General features: G+C 40.0%; 1 protein-coding gene across 1 annotated transcript; it reads right to left on the reverse strand.

The window, feature by feature from the left end:
• Positions 1 to 5,541: 5,541 nt before the first annotated feature.
• Positions 5,542 to 13,859, reverse strand: FGFR1OP2 (FGFR1 oncogene partner 2). The gene is made up of 6 exons (XM_088528397.1): positions 13,816 to 13,859; positions 12,111 to 12,247; positions 11,421 to 11,538; positions 10,364 to 10,506; positions 6,869 to 6,982; positions 5,542 to 5,854 (listed from the first exon to the last, which is right to left on the reverse strand). Exons 1-6 carry the CDS (start codon positions 13,817 to 13,819, stop codon positions 5,717 to 5,719), a joined length of 654 nt encoding a protein of 217 aa, XP_088384523.1. The 5' UTR covers positions 13,820 to 13,859; the 3' UTR covers positions 5,542 to 5,716.
• Between the last annotated feature and the right edge of the window lie 6 nt (positions 13,860 to 13,865).

Consider the following 13,865-nt stretch of genomic DNA (forward strand, 5'->3'; position numbering starts at 1 on the left):
GTCACCTCAAAGAGACTGATCTTAGAGAAACAGGTCTTCCTACACACTTGTCTCCTTCCTCCTGTTGAGAGGACAACCCCAACCTGATCATGTTCCCTGCTGGGGGCAAAGATGCATTGGCAGCTCGAGTGTTTTCTGCAGCAGCCTTGAGCAAGCAGGGCTTGTGGTAGAAGCAAACTGTGCTTTCCACGGGTATGCTGTGGAAGGCAGCAAGGAAAACACATCCCTTCTCCAAGTGCTGCCTTTTGGTGGGGAATAGATCATGGCAATTGTTAAGATACAGTTGAAACCCATATTAGAGACTGCTGAGGAAACTTTCACCATCCTTAGCGTGTTGGCTACCCCTTGAGATACATTAACTGTCTGACACCTCCTTTTGGTTTTGCTGTCAGAGCTTGGTGGCTCTTACCTGGGGTGAGACATGAAGATATTTCCCTATCTTCAAGGCACTGCCAAAACTGTGTGAAACTATCAACCGAATATCAAAGTGGAGGATAAAGCAACCCTTGGTTTAAAACTTTAAAACCTCTTGAGGGCCAAAATGGTGTTACCACTGGGCATAGGCATCACTGACTCTTCATTAGCGTGTTTTTAATTATTATTATTTGCATTATTAGAAACTAGTAACTGAACTTGATTTACCTGTTTTGGAGACTTTCGGAGTGCTGTAGTTTGCCCAGGAGAGAGCCGGGCCGCTCGGGATGCTCCAGGAGGGAACAGACCAGAGGCAGTGGGAAATCCATGCTGTGCTGCTGCTCGCAGGGGAGCCGTCGCAGGGCTCTGCTCTGGGATGAGCTCCACTGCTCCAGGAGATGCTTTGCAAAGGAAATGTTCTGCTGCTGCCTCCAGCCTCCCTAGTTTGGCTCTAGTCTGTGCTAGAAGCGACTCTAGGGGATTTGATCAGGAAACGTTCCCCGAAGGGTGAGATGCAGCTGTTGGGCCCGAGTGATTGGTTTAGGTCTTTTTGCTTGCAGCATCTCGAGCATGAGCTGGGTGAGGACCACAAAATGATCCCTTGGTGATGCAGAAGATCTTGTCACTATTGCTAATGTACTGCGTCGTCTTTTTTTTTTTTTTTTCCCATTTCCTTAGCTAGTGCTGAGGTTATCCTCACATAATCTTTGCTTTTCCTTGCACTAGCAAAAGAAAATTAGTGAGATTTAAAGGATTTTGTTGTTTTTCTATCATTGTGCTTTTTATTTAGATATATATATATATTTATTCCAGTTTGGAGCATATGCAAAAATAGCCTCCCTAGCTCTTTTTCTACCTCTTCCAACAGTTCTTGTTGCTGGTAGGCTCTTATTGTTCACTCTTTTCTTGCCTGAGGGTCCTTTACTTGTGAAAAAGCTCTTCTTAAGAAGGGAATGCCCCACATTTAAACACGTCTTTTCACTAAGCTTTTCCTCTTCCTTTTCTTAAAACTGGCAGCAGTGCATCGCGGATTGGTACACCATCATCACAACAGCATTTGTACTGGGTTTTATCATAATCTTAGTTTTCTGCTAAAATTACCCAGAAGATGGTCAGAATAGGAACCGTTGGCATTTTGGTAAGTAAATATTCTATTGACGGTAAGTATTTGAAACACGAGGTCAATGTCTTTTAATTGAGCTGCTGAGATGTATTGCTCTATCCCTACCTGTTTTGAGTCAATAATTGGCTGGCTAGATTAGCTGCCCCCAAAACCCTGTCTGCTTGGTAGGTTTTGAGCTTTCAGTTTCATTCGCACTGTAGCTCAGATTGCCAAGTGTTCAAGTTTGTGCTGTTGTTCCTTAGTGTCTCGTAGCGCTTAAGCTTCCACCAGGTGAATTTTCAGAAACGTACCGAGTGCTGCTCGGGGAGAGCAGCCATCCCCAGGCAGAGCTGTGGGATTATTTGTGGCAGTGGGAGTGTTGCAGAGATGTAGCTTCCTTCCTTTTACCATTTTTAAGTGTCTTTAGAACTTTACCTTAACTCAATGGCAATCGTTTCCCTTGGTAGTTCTGCTCCTTTCCCTTGATGTTCTCTGTCTTCTGGCTGAGAAATATGTTTTTTCAGGACAGGAACTAGGGAACATTTCCCTCTTTTGTCATTTTGAGCTGTTTAAGGTTGGTTCTTCTAGATTCTCTTCTTTTTTATTATTCTTTTCTGAGCTTAGAAAACACTGCTGGTCTGTAAGAGAAGCGTGTGCCCCTGTTGGCTGCTGCCAGGATTGCTGCGGCCTCGGAGCCGGCTGGGCAAGGGAGGCACGAGCATCAGCGCCATTTCTCACACAGGCAGCGGAACTGCATCTGCCTTCCACAGAGTTAGCATATGGGAAACAAGCAGCTTTCCTTAAAGTAGCAGACGTTTAATTTGGCTGCGTTGGAGAGAACTGTGTGACACGGGCCCCAGGCGAGGCTGGATGTGAAGCGCGCAGCTGCCAGGGAAGGGCTTACAGCCCAAAATGACAGCTCGGAGCTGCTCACGCTTCCCCAGGACAACTCGATGCTCTGGGAGAGCAAGGCCAGCACGAGGCCGACGCTGGCACCTTGCAGAGCGCCTGCTTTTCTGCTCCTTGCCTGGGTGCTGCTCGAGGGAGCCCGTGTGTTTATCTAGGACAGTAAGAGGCGATTTTGTGTGCAAGGCAAGTTAGAGGGAACCCCTCAGAGAAAGCCCTTTCTGGTACCAGCATGCAGCCAGCTTTTTGCCACCTAGTGACTAAAGATTATTATTTCCACTGCAGCTTGTTGCTTTTTCCTCTCTTTCTTTTCCAGCTCTCGTGGTAGCGCCTAGCTGGATGTTGCTTCCAGAAGCTTTTACAAGGAGCATGATGTTGAGCAGGCTCATAAAGAAGTTACCTAAGGTTCAAGCTTATTGCTGCACCCCCTTCCTTCACTTGTGACTTACTCCTCTCCCTGTGCACAACTTGACACGCTGCGAGTGACACTAACTTGTTTCCCAGGAATCAGTTTAACCATCTCTTATCATAAGATACCCCCTATCCCTGCAGAAAAACTCACATTCATGTTTCTCTCCTAAGAAGCCCCGTAGAAGAGAACACTTCACATTTTCAGTTTATACATTCTTATCTACACATCACTGACAGGAACTCAGAGCTTGAACCAAATCAAAGAGACTTTTCTAATCTTAAAAAACAAAGCAAAGAACAGCAACAAACCTCTATTTGTCATATCCTGTCTGCATGAAAACATTTTGATTCTAAAACTGAACGCCCAGTGGACTATTTTTGTTCTCTCTGCTCCACTGCATTAGCACATTGGTCCAGTGGTTCATTTGAAAGATGAATAAATATGATTAATTTGTTAGATTTCCAAGAAGAATGCATTTTTTTTCTCCTTTTCATCTACAGCAACACGTTCTTTCTGCCTTGAAGTGTAAAGAGAAGCCAAGTGAAAGGCAGAGACACAACGGGGGCTTTATTTCCCTATATGCTAATAGCCAGGCTCATTTCCAACCCCATCTTCCTTCAGCCATGAACACAGGCAATCTTTCAGTTGACTTTATTGATAAAATAACTTTACTGTACAGTACACAATTGTAACCATAGATTCTTTTCAAGCCATCAGCATTACAAAAATAACAGGTATGCCATGAAAAATAGTCACTCCACACACCGTGAAGGTTCTTTAAAATCCTAAAGTGATCAGGGCCGAGGGAACAAAATGGGAGACGCATCAAACGCGTGAAGAGTAGGAATAGATAAATTAAGTCACATTTCTTAATTTACAAAAATAAACACTAATCAAGCATTATTTCATAATAGAGCAACCTTAACGAACTGCCACAGACTAACAACCCTTCTCTGCTGTAGGACTCTGGGCTCTGCATTTGAAAGACAAACCAGAACGTCAGCCATGAAACTGCATTTGGGATAAAATGGATACCTCAGTCAGGGCTGAAAAGACACTTAAAAAAAAAAAACTTTAAAACAAAATTTCTCTAAATTTTGCATGTCTCAAAAAGAATTCACTACTGATAAGTCACCGCCTGCAAGCTACAGTAGAAATGCAAAGTGTAAATGATATAAGCATTGGGAAAGTTTTACAGGTAGTTATAGTGGACCAGTAGATTTTATGCTGGAGCCTGAATGTTCCTCCAAATCTTCCCCGAGATGTTTGGGAAAGGGCTAAAGGGAAAGGTGAAAACGTTTTTCACGTGCATGAGTGTCCTCAATGTATTCTTATAACCCAGAAACAAGCCAAGATTTCTGGGGGAAAGAGAAGTAGCAGTCTCTCTAATTGTACAAAAACTGCTGGAGAAATGTGGAGAGCTTCATTTATAGCTCTCCTTTCTCAGGTCCTATTACAACTGGGTTTCCTGATATGTGCATCAGTTGATGAAAAACTGGCATTTGTGGCCTCTACTAAACATTCCCTGTTGCTTGTTTCTCCTAACATCACTGGAGGAAAGGGGAGAGGGTGCAGATCACAGCACCAGAACAAACGTGTTACACTCTCTGGGAATTCAGCTCACTGGAAGCTGAAAATTAGACCTCGTGGTATATTCATCTTGAGACTACGGAAGTTATGCTGAGTCAAAGGTGAAGTTCTATTTAAATCTGCCACACTTTAAAATAGTTTGCTTAATTTGCCTTTGCATTGCTGCAACTGAAAATCAGATTTGATTAAATAAAAATTATTTTCAGAGTCCAGCTTCTTTTGCTAGGTGAGTTATGAAGCAGCCAAGACATCCAAGCATGGCTGTTGTTCATGCATAAACCCCTTCCCGTGGCAGAGAGCTTTTGCTACGCTGCTTTGTGCGTATGGTCCAAGCTGGGAACACAGGAACACGCAAGACAAAGTGGTGGTGATAAACATCAGTGCTAGTTTGGAATGTTCTTGCTGCTGCCCTGAGCAAGGAACAGAAGGAGTCTGACAAACAAAAGTCAAACACGAGCTATCTCAGCACCTCTTACTGCAGACCTGCCTCATGTAGCACTTCTTAGTGCCTGCATCCAACAAAAGCTACAGCTTCATCAGCGGTGCCAGGTGTTTCAGGGTTAAAAAACAAGCAGGCGATTGCCATGTTGAAACTTCTAGTGAAAACAGAACATGCACCCGAAACATATCTAAAAAACTGCTTGAAGACTATTTAGTAGTTATGAAAGATAAATGAACAGCACTGGGGGTGGGCACCCAGGCTGCCAGCATCACCTTCCCCCAAACACCTTCCTGCTGCTACACTCTGGGGAGTTTCAAATGGAAATTAAAATTTCAAATTCCAAATTAGAAAATTTGGGCAGACTATCTGAGAGAAAATTGATGGGACTAATGTGGTTATTGAGAACTAAGCCTGGTCTTCTCTGGAGGAGAAGAGTTAGGGCACACAAAGCTCGCCCACTTCTACTACTTGAGCCAGAAAGACCTGGCTTCAAATCTTGCCTTTATTTTATCACAGCTGTGTTGAAATTTTCTATGAAATTTTGGTATACAGGTCATGTGAAATCCTGGCGTTTATCAGTTAAACGACTTCATATAAAAATAATTGCCCATTCAGTAGGTGCATTAAACCATTTCCTACTGAAGTTAGTTCTATGGCAATTAACCTATCGCTAAGTTTTTTTTTGTAGAATACCAATTTCAATTTATTTCACGCAGAATAAAATGCACTAAACTGATTTTTAAGATGCTTCAGTTTGCTGGTGCCCTATTCAGTAACAAGTGCTTGACAAGTGACCCCTGATACTCCATTGGTAAAGTGTGCAATTGAAGCTGCCTGACTTGCATAGCCCTTAGCTTTTCCTCAGGCTCAGATCACTGCTTGTTACTAATCCTGACAGAGATGTGCTTTCTGATGCATCTTCTTTCTTGAGGTTCAGGAATGATTCTCTAGTTATCTGAAGAATTTCTCTTAAGCCTTTGTTTTCTTGCTATAGGCAGAGAAAGAAAAGGCATTTAAAAGAACCACCAAAAAAAAAAAAAAAAGTCAAGACAACTACAGTAATAATCTCCCCTCCACTCCATACCTATGTATGAGGAATAAAAATGGCATTTGCAGTCAGGTAGTGTTATGTTATCCTTTAAAAATAAGTGCATTGATTTTTGATTTTCTTGCTCTATTGAATGGGTAATAAGCAATGAAAAAGAAAAAAAAAAAAAAAGCTCGTTATGCAAAGTTGGATAAGAAAAGTTAATTTACTTCAAATATTGCATTTAATAAGAAGTCTTTCTATTCACATTGTCTCGTAATGAACTACTTCACTAGCAGTTGATCAAAAAGCATTGCCCCTGCAATGTTAAATATCTGAGTTCCTTAAAAACCACAGTATTATAAAAGTGATTTTAAAAGCTAAAGATGTGGACATATTAATTTACATCCTGGTTTCTTAGTCCTTAGCATGAATTTGTATATTTCTTAGCTTTTTCCTGCACTCAGACACTTCAAAAAAGAGAAAGCTTACGCCTATAATCACTAATCTCTGGGCAAGAAGTATCCAAACTGTGTACAACTTGGACAGAATGCGCTACTGTGAGGAAAAAAAAAAAAAAAAAACTTAAGAATGCACCCAACAAGGGAAGTGTAACAAAACAGCAGTGTGAGTGATACAGTAACTCCAGAAAGACACAATAACTCCAGAAAAGTAATTCTGATAACATTTACTCCCTTGCTAGGGGTGAATGAAATCTTTGAGAAATCTGGAGTGCACTTTAAAGCTTTTGTGAACACAGGCACTTAGTGGTAACCTGCTTCCCCAATCCCCCAGACAAACAATAGACAAAAGACTTCCCTGTTTTGGGGGCTGCATCCTGACTTGTACGTTACCAGAATGTTTTCCATTAATATATGACAGTTGTCACTTCTAAGCATTTCATCCTCAGAGGAGATGAGGGGAGAGGAGGTGAATCCCTGCTTTGTGCCACTGCTGTTTCCATTTCCTACTTACTTCAAGCTGAATGATACGCTCCTGCTCCTTACAGCCATGCTTCTCATCAATTTCAATGGCTTTTCTCATGACTGCTGCCATTTCTGTGATTTGGTCCACGTGCACTTGCAATTCCTAAGCCATAGAAACAAAATAATGACAGCTTTAGTACTATTTTTTTTCTCTGCAATATTAAAAGTGAAGCATTAAATGTACATTTAATGCTGTCCTACCTAATAAAAATAGTACGACAGATCTGAACTTGTAAAATAAAACAAGCTTTCTGTAACTTTATACATGAGCAGCCACTGTGGTTCTGTTTATCGAAACAAAATCTGTTTTGTCACATAGCATTTCCTTTCAAAGGAGAATTGGTTTTTAAAAGCATCAGTGATAATCTCTGCAAAGGTAACCATGTGCTTGCTCTGGCAAGAACTTCCTGTACTGCAGGAGTTGATGTCTTATCTTTTGGCTTTGCAGAAAGATTGAATTCCTCTAAGAACAGCAGCGTAGGAGACATTGTTTTCCACTCGAGACCTAATCGCAAGGCGGGTACAGACAGTGCCAGCCCCCAGGTAGGCATTTCTCTCTGAAAAGTAGGATAAAAGTCTAAAAGGCTAGGTAAGGTGATCATCCCCCCTATGCCATATATTAGGGAACTTCTGGCATGGGTACTTGCACTTAAATCCACTTCCAGTTCCAGCTTATGTGTGATTTGGACTCCAGAGGTCCTTGTCCTTGCTCCACTGCCAGGAGAAGGATGACAAGAATTACTGGCATAGGCACCGCAGCCTTAAGAAGGAAAACAGGATTTACATGATCTTTTCTAGCTAAACTGCTCTCTTACCTTTAAACTACACAAAAACTATTAAAGTGTCATAAAAAACTACCTCGCTTAGAATCATAAACCCTGGCTGACTAAACCACACATCACTCTTCCTACTTTTCCTCTCTGCCCTTTCAACTGCTGATGCTACAGCTTAGTTGTTTACTCAGGAAGTAGCTTAGTCTCCCCTCGAAGCACGGCAAAAAGTAACCTGCATGCATGTATCTCATTATTTTCTTCTCCAAATAATGCTTATATGCTTTTTTTTTTTTCAATTAAAGATAGTTTTCAGCACCATTTTGAAAGGACATATTTAGCATTTCAATAAGCAAGGACAGTGACGAGAGCACAAGCTGCAAGTATCCAAGTCATGAAAAGAGCTCTGGTTTCCAGATATCCTGCTGTCTTCATCACTTGCTATTTGGTGGCCTCTGTGGCTTCTTGATCAGAGGCTGTTCCAAGGTCATTAATAAGCTGCTAGGACAAAACTGAAGCTTCTCCTCTCAAAATCAGATGTGTAAAAGTTAGATGCTGTGACATGAGGCACTGCAGTGAAGGTGTTTCCTTACAGCCTCAATATATCCAAACACTTTTTTTTTTAAAATATATTTCTCCTTTTCATTTGCCATATATTGGTTGTTTTCAGAAAAGAAAAAAAAAATCCATGTTTACAGACCTTGTTCAATTGAGCAAACTCAAGCAGTGTACTGAAATCAAGATCATTATTTCCAGCCCAAATAGTTTTCTGATACATGCAACCCCGATAAAGAAAAAAAAATAATTTTGTTCTGTTTAAATGAGGTGAGTATTGATTTGCAGAAATCAATGTGTTAAAAAATCTTTTGTAAATAGGCACCAAAGTTGATAGCTACTGCTTGAGAGAACAGTAATTTTTGGTAACAGTGAGATTAAATTTTAGGCATCACGGATATTTTAGTTAACATGAGAAATGTTTAGAATGCTTCAAGACTGCTTTTTTTTTAACTGAATGTGAAGACTGGTGAGAATAATGAAATTCTAGAAATTCTGAGTGTCAGGATAAGAATTTGAATGCTCTTCATCGGTCATTCTTGTGGAGAGCAGTTTAACCTAAGATGCTGTAGCCTAAATCTTTTGACTTAAATAATATTGTTCACTGTTCAAGTTTTTATCCACAAAAAAATGTTTCTAAATTAAATTTCTCAGTCCATTTCAGGATTAAATACCATTTTACTCTCTTGTCTTGGTACCAAAAGTACTCCTGAGACTGCAGGATGTGCCATTCCATCTGGTACAGTAGTTTCTTCAGAAAGGGGTATATGCTTATGAGTTTTTAGGAGTTTATATTAAAAATGTAGCTCTCATTCTGTCAATTCATTCATGTTAATCTGAGTAGTTCTATTTATTTTAATAGCACTGATTTCTATAGCACTAATCAGCATATTAATTTGTAAGGAGATAAGGAAGTTTTCACAGTCTGCAAATCTTAAAGCTTTGTTTGCCTTGTAGCCAGATCCTAACTTGGCTTTGCAGACTTGATTTTGCGGAGGTTAAACAGGATTAAACACTTATAACTACACTTTGTTCACACAGTTACACTGCTTTCTGATAACTAGAAATCAGGTAAAATGTAATAAAATTACCTTGTTAGAAAACTAAAGATCTGTTAATGACCTCTAAACATTAAAATAATATTTATGGCAGTGTATATGTAAATTGTTTATTTAATGCTATAAAAATATATGCTAATCTTATCTGAAGCTGTTGGAACACTTGCACATACCTCACTCACACTAGTTTAGGAAAACACTATTTAACAGCACTTTCCTTTTCCAGTTTTCAAAAGCCATAACAAGTTCACCTAATCCCAGCAACTTGCCCACCACTCCAGCACTTTGGGCTGATCTGGATGCCACTTAGCAGTTTTGAAGAACTTTTTTTCTGTGAGGGTGATGGAGCCCTGGAACAGGCTGCCCAGAAAGGCTGTGGAATCTCCTTCTCTGGAGATTCTCAAACCCCCCTTCAACATGACCCTGTGCCACACACTCTAGTTGACCCTGCGTGTGCAGGGAGTTGGACTAGATGATCTCCAGAGGTCCCTTCCAACCCAAACAGTTATTCTATGATTCTATGATTAGTACTGAAACAAGAACCATGCATGGAAGTAGAAAAGAGGAGGTTTGTACATCCAGACATTCAATATTCGAAAGGATTTTTAAGATGTGTTTTTAAGAGATAAATATTTAGGGAAAAAATGAATTTAAAACCCTGGCCCTCCCTCTTTCTCCTGTCAACACAGGTTCACTAATTATTATTGGTATCAAAGGCAAAAGTTAAAAGACAGTCCAAATGTCTGAATGCTACTAAAATGGAAGTAGAATCTGGAAGTATAATAGAGCAGAGTTTAAAGACCTAAACAAACAAACAAAAAAGGCAAATTAAGAAGTTATAGTAACAAAATACTCATTAATAGATGCTTAAACAGATCATCAGCTACTCAGATTAACCTACCAGGCTAATTAAGTTTCCTGTTCATGTTTCATAGACTACATTGCAAAAATTAGAACTTGCTAGTACAACGATAGAAAATCTGAGATTAAGTATTGTATCAATCCATTAAAAACAAATTTAAGTCTTAATCAAAAACAAACAAACAAACAAAACAAATCAAACAAACAACAACAACAAAATAAACCACAATGAGTTGTTACCTTGGAATGTTGCTCCTTTAACTTCATTATAACGCTGGGATCATCCTTCTTGCTCGCCATGAGCAACCTAAACATCTGTTCCCTGTACTTGCTCATTATGAGTTCCAAAGCAGACTGATGTTCTTCAAGAGATGTGCGTAGTTCTACAACCAGAATTTTAAATTCTGTTAAGGTTTTATTGGAAAAAAAAATCAGAAATTCTTCAGCCTGAGAAAACCGTAAAAAGCTCTTAGCTGAGCAACCCAGTTCCATGCACTGTAAAATCTACCATAGTCTCTGCAAATGTCTTCAGTGATGACTGCGCTGGGAAAATTCTTGTTTGGTCAAAAGCAGAGGCTCTTCAGAACTTTATTCTAGATACTTTAAGCAACACCATATGTAATCCAGAAAGCAGTTTATAGATCTGTTCTAATATGCAACTTCATGAAATAAAAGTGGAAAAAAATGCCTGTGTGCAAAATAGACTAAGTTTTGCTCTAATCTAAAAGACTAAAATAATCTGATTCTTAGGTTTTTTTTTTTTTTTTTAATTTTCCAAAGCAGAACTTTCCATGCAGCAAACTCAAAAGATAAGGAAAAAAAGAAGAAAAACAGAAATCTGCTCTTTGATGTTTTCATGCTTCATAAAAAGATAAAATTCCTGGGATGAGACAATATTGATATGAATCAAGACCATTGGCTCCTTTGCTGAACATAACTGTTGGAATGCCCAAGGAATTCCAGAGGAGAGTCTTGGACTGCAACTAGCCTGCTCCTAAATTAATTACTTTTTGGCAATGGGAAAACATGTTTCTAAATAGATACCTATACTATATAAGTAAATTCTAATTATTTTGTGATTTTTACTGAAATTTAAGATATGGATCAAAAATCCCATCTCCAAAACTCATTTTTCCCATTAATCATAGTCCTAGTAGTTGTCATTAGTACTGTATTACATCAAGATCAGTTAAACTGACAAACTAAGATTAGAAGAAAACAAATCAATGGTGCAACTGCTGCTGATTCCAATGGAGCAAGTCAGGAGCTCACAAAGGGTACAATAATCCAGCCTTACCTTTATTCTCCTGTTGCAGTTCCCTAATCTGTCTGTTCTCCTGCTGGATACCCATCACTAGGGTAGACCGAGGACGATGTCTTGCTACTTCATTAAGCTCTTGAATTTCTTCTTGGTACTAATCAATTAAAAACAACAACAATGTCAGTCAAAAAAGTCAAGCAAGAACCAATTCTAGTGCCAAAGCCTGAGGTCAGCAAGATGATGCTTATTTTTAAATAATTCCTTTTTAAAAACAAATCCTAGTCTTATATCTGGAGGTTTCGCTAACTTAACATCCTTCACAGATGCAAAAGCATTGCCTTTCTTTTAAAAGAAGTTTAATACTCCAAATTTACAAAGTGTGGATGATTTAATCTTCAGTGACTTAGTGTAGACCAAATTCACCATCAGTGATTACAACCAATACATACATATATATATAGTGTGTGTATATATATATATATATATATATACACACATATATATACACAGTAAAGAGAAACTATGTGGAAATATATACGAGATATTTACTATACCTTCCCAATACCCTGTTCTATTTGACACCCTTTATTTAAAGTCACAAGGCCTGTTCATGACTAATTTGATAGGCATGAAGCATGCAAAGGGCTCTATTATTTTACAGGCATATTAACATGTCACAGGTTGTATGTTGTTTTTAATAGAGAAAACAAACACTGAAAAACAAACCTGTTTCATTGCTTCCACGCGCTTGTTAAGAGCTGTAGTCTGTTCAATAAGAGCTTCTGCAGCGTTGTCATGTTCCCTGAGCCGCTCCACCAGCGCCTTGGCATCTGCTAGGGCTTTCTCAATTGTGCAACTCATTTCTAAAGATTGGAAACATACAGTTTTCATAACACCACCCACTTGCTATAGAGTAGAACTGCATCTAGTGATGTGTGTAGTCCAGGCTTCTAATTGCAGTAGGTGTTACAAGAAATTACCTACAATGAAAATTTCAAAAAGGTTTTACATACTAGCATGTTTAGAACACTAGCCTGGCATTTAGACGTTCTTGTACTCCTTTGGATGTTTATATCCAGAAAAATCTCTAAGCTGCTGGAAGAATGACCTGAATCCTTTTCTTAGCCAGGACATTTGCTAAAAGAATTTTTGCAGTAGAAGAGGTCAGTGAGCCACTGAACTATGGGGGGAAAAATTCAGCCTGAGTTGGTTTTCTGACTCCTTAGTCACCTTTACAAATCATAGCCTAGCATCTTTAAGCCAAGCTTAATGAAATCGCCATGTTTTCCCCAGCTGACCTTCTCCTACTGTCGCATGTAAGTAGTAGAAGGAAGGATATTTGAAATAAAGGAAATTTCACCATTTCATTGACAGACTACACAGTTGTTTAAAATCATTTTCTTTGATTCATGTATTACTGAAAGCATCTTCATTTTAGTGCATACAGGTTTCCTATAAATGTGAATAGAACTAAATTCTTACGGTTATATAATAAAGTTTTCATTATATCTTGCATACATAGTATGTAAGACATCAATCAAGTTTTACAGCAAGCTGTTTTAAAGGATCTGCTTTTCTCACTCCTCATTTCCCATTCCAAATTTGGGCTCGTGTTCTTGGTGACCTACAAAGATAAGGTAGCACTGACAAAACATGACCTACCCGTGCTAGCTGTCTAAACTGGCATAGAAATTGATTTAGGCACAACCAAAATTTAGGAGAAGTTAAAAGAAAAGTGTTTAATTCAATTCACTTGTCATGGATTATCCAGATAGTGTTAATGAAACCCTTCAGGCCTCCCTATGAATTAGAATAATTTTTGCATTCGGTTGACACTAGAGTTAATAGCTCTGACAATGTGCTTGCTTCAAGAGCATTTTTAAAACACTGCACATACACGCGCTCCTACGCGCTGTATCTCTTTGAGCAACACATACAAGACTCGATGCTTTCTTTGCGTGAAACAGATGCACATCTGTAAATTAATCTGCACGTACAGGAAAACAAAAAAGAAGGAAATAGGTGTGATTCGCCCGCGTCCCGCAGCGCATCGCCCCGTTTACAGGCGCCAGGAGGACGGGGCCGGCCCCCGCGGCCCCCGCACCCTGCCCAGCGCGGCGGGGCCGCAGCCCACGCAGCACTTCCTGCCGCGTCCCGCCCGCTCCTAACTGCTGTCATTACCTAACCGGCCTGCCCAAAAACAAAAACAGCACACGTAGAGATTCGCTGCAGCTAGAACGGTCCTCTGATTTATTTTTTCTTTTTCTTTTTTTTTTTTTCCTTTTACATCATTCCTGACAACTCTCCCCCGCCAAAGACCCAACGACCGTTGGCGGCGGCGCGGGGGAGATGAGACCAACAGCCGCTGCCAACAGCCCCCGTGCACCTGCTACCCCCCCGCCCCCGCTCCCTGCCACCGCGCGCCACTCACTCATGACGGGCGGCTCCGGGTGGGGGAGACCCCGGCGGGGCGGCGGGAGC

Source organism: Tinamus guttatus, unplaced genomic scaffold (assembly GCF_059628265.1).
Source record: "Tinamus guttatus ecotype Peru unplaced genomic scaffold, ASM5962826v1 Tinamus_guttatus_pri_ptg000308l, whole genome shotgun sequence".
Lineage (NCBI taxonomy): Eukaryota > Metazoa > Chordata > Aves > Tinamiformes > Tinamidae > Tinamus > Tinamus guttatus.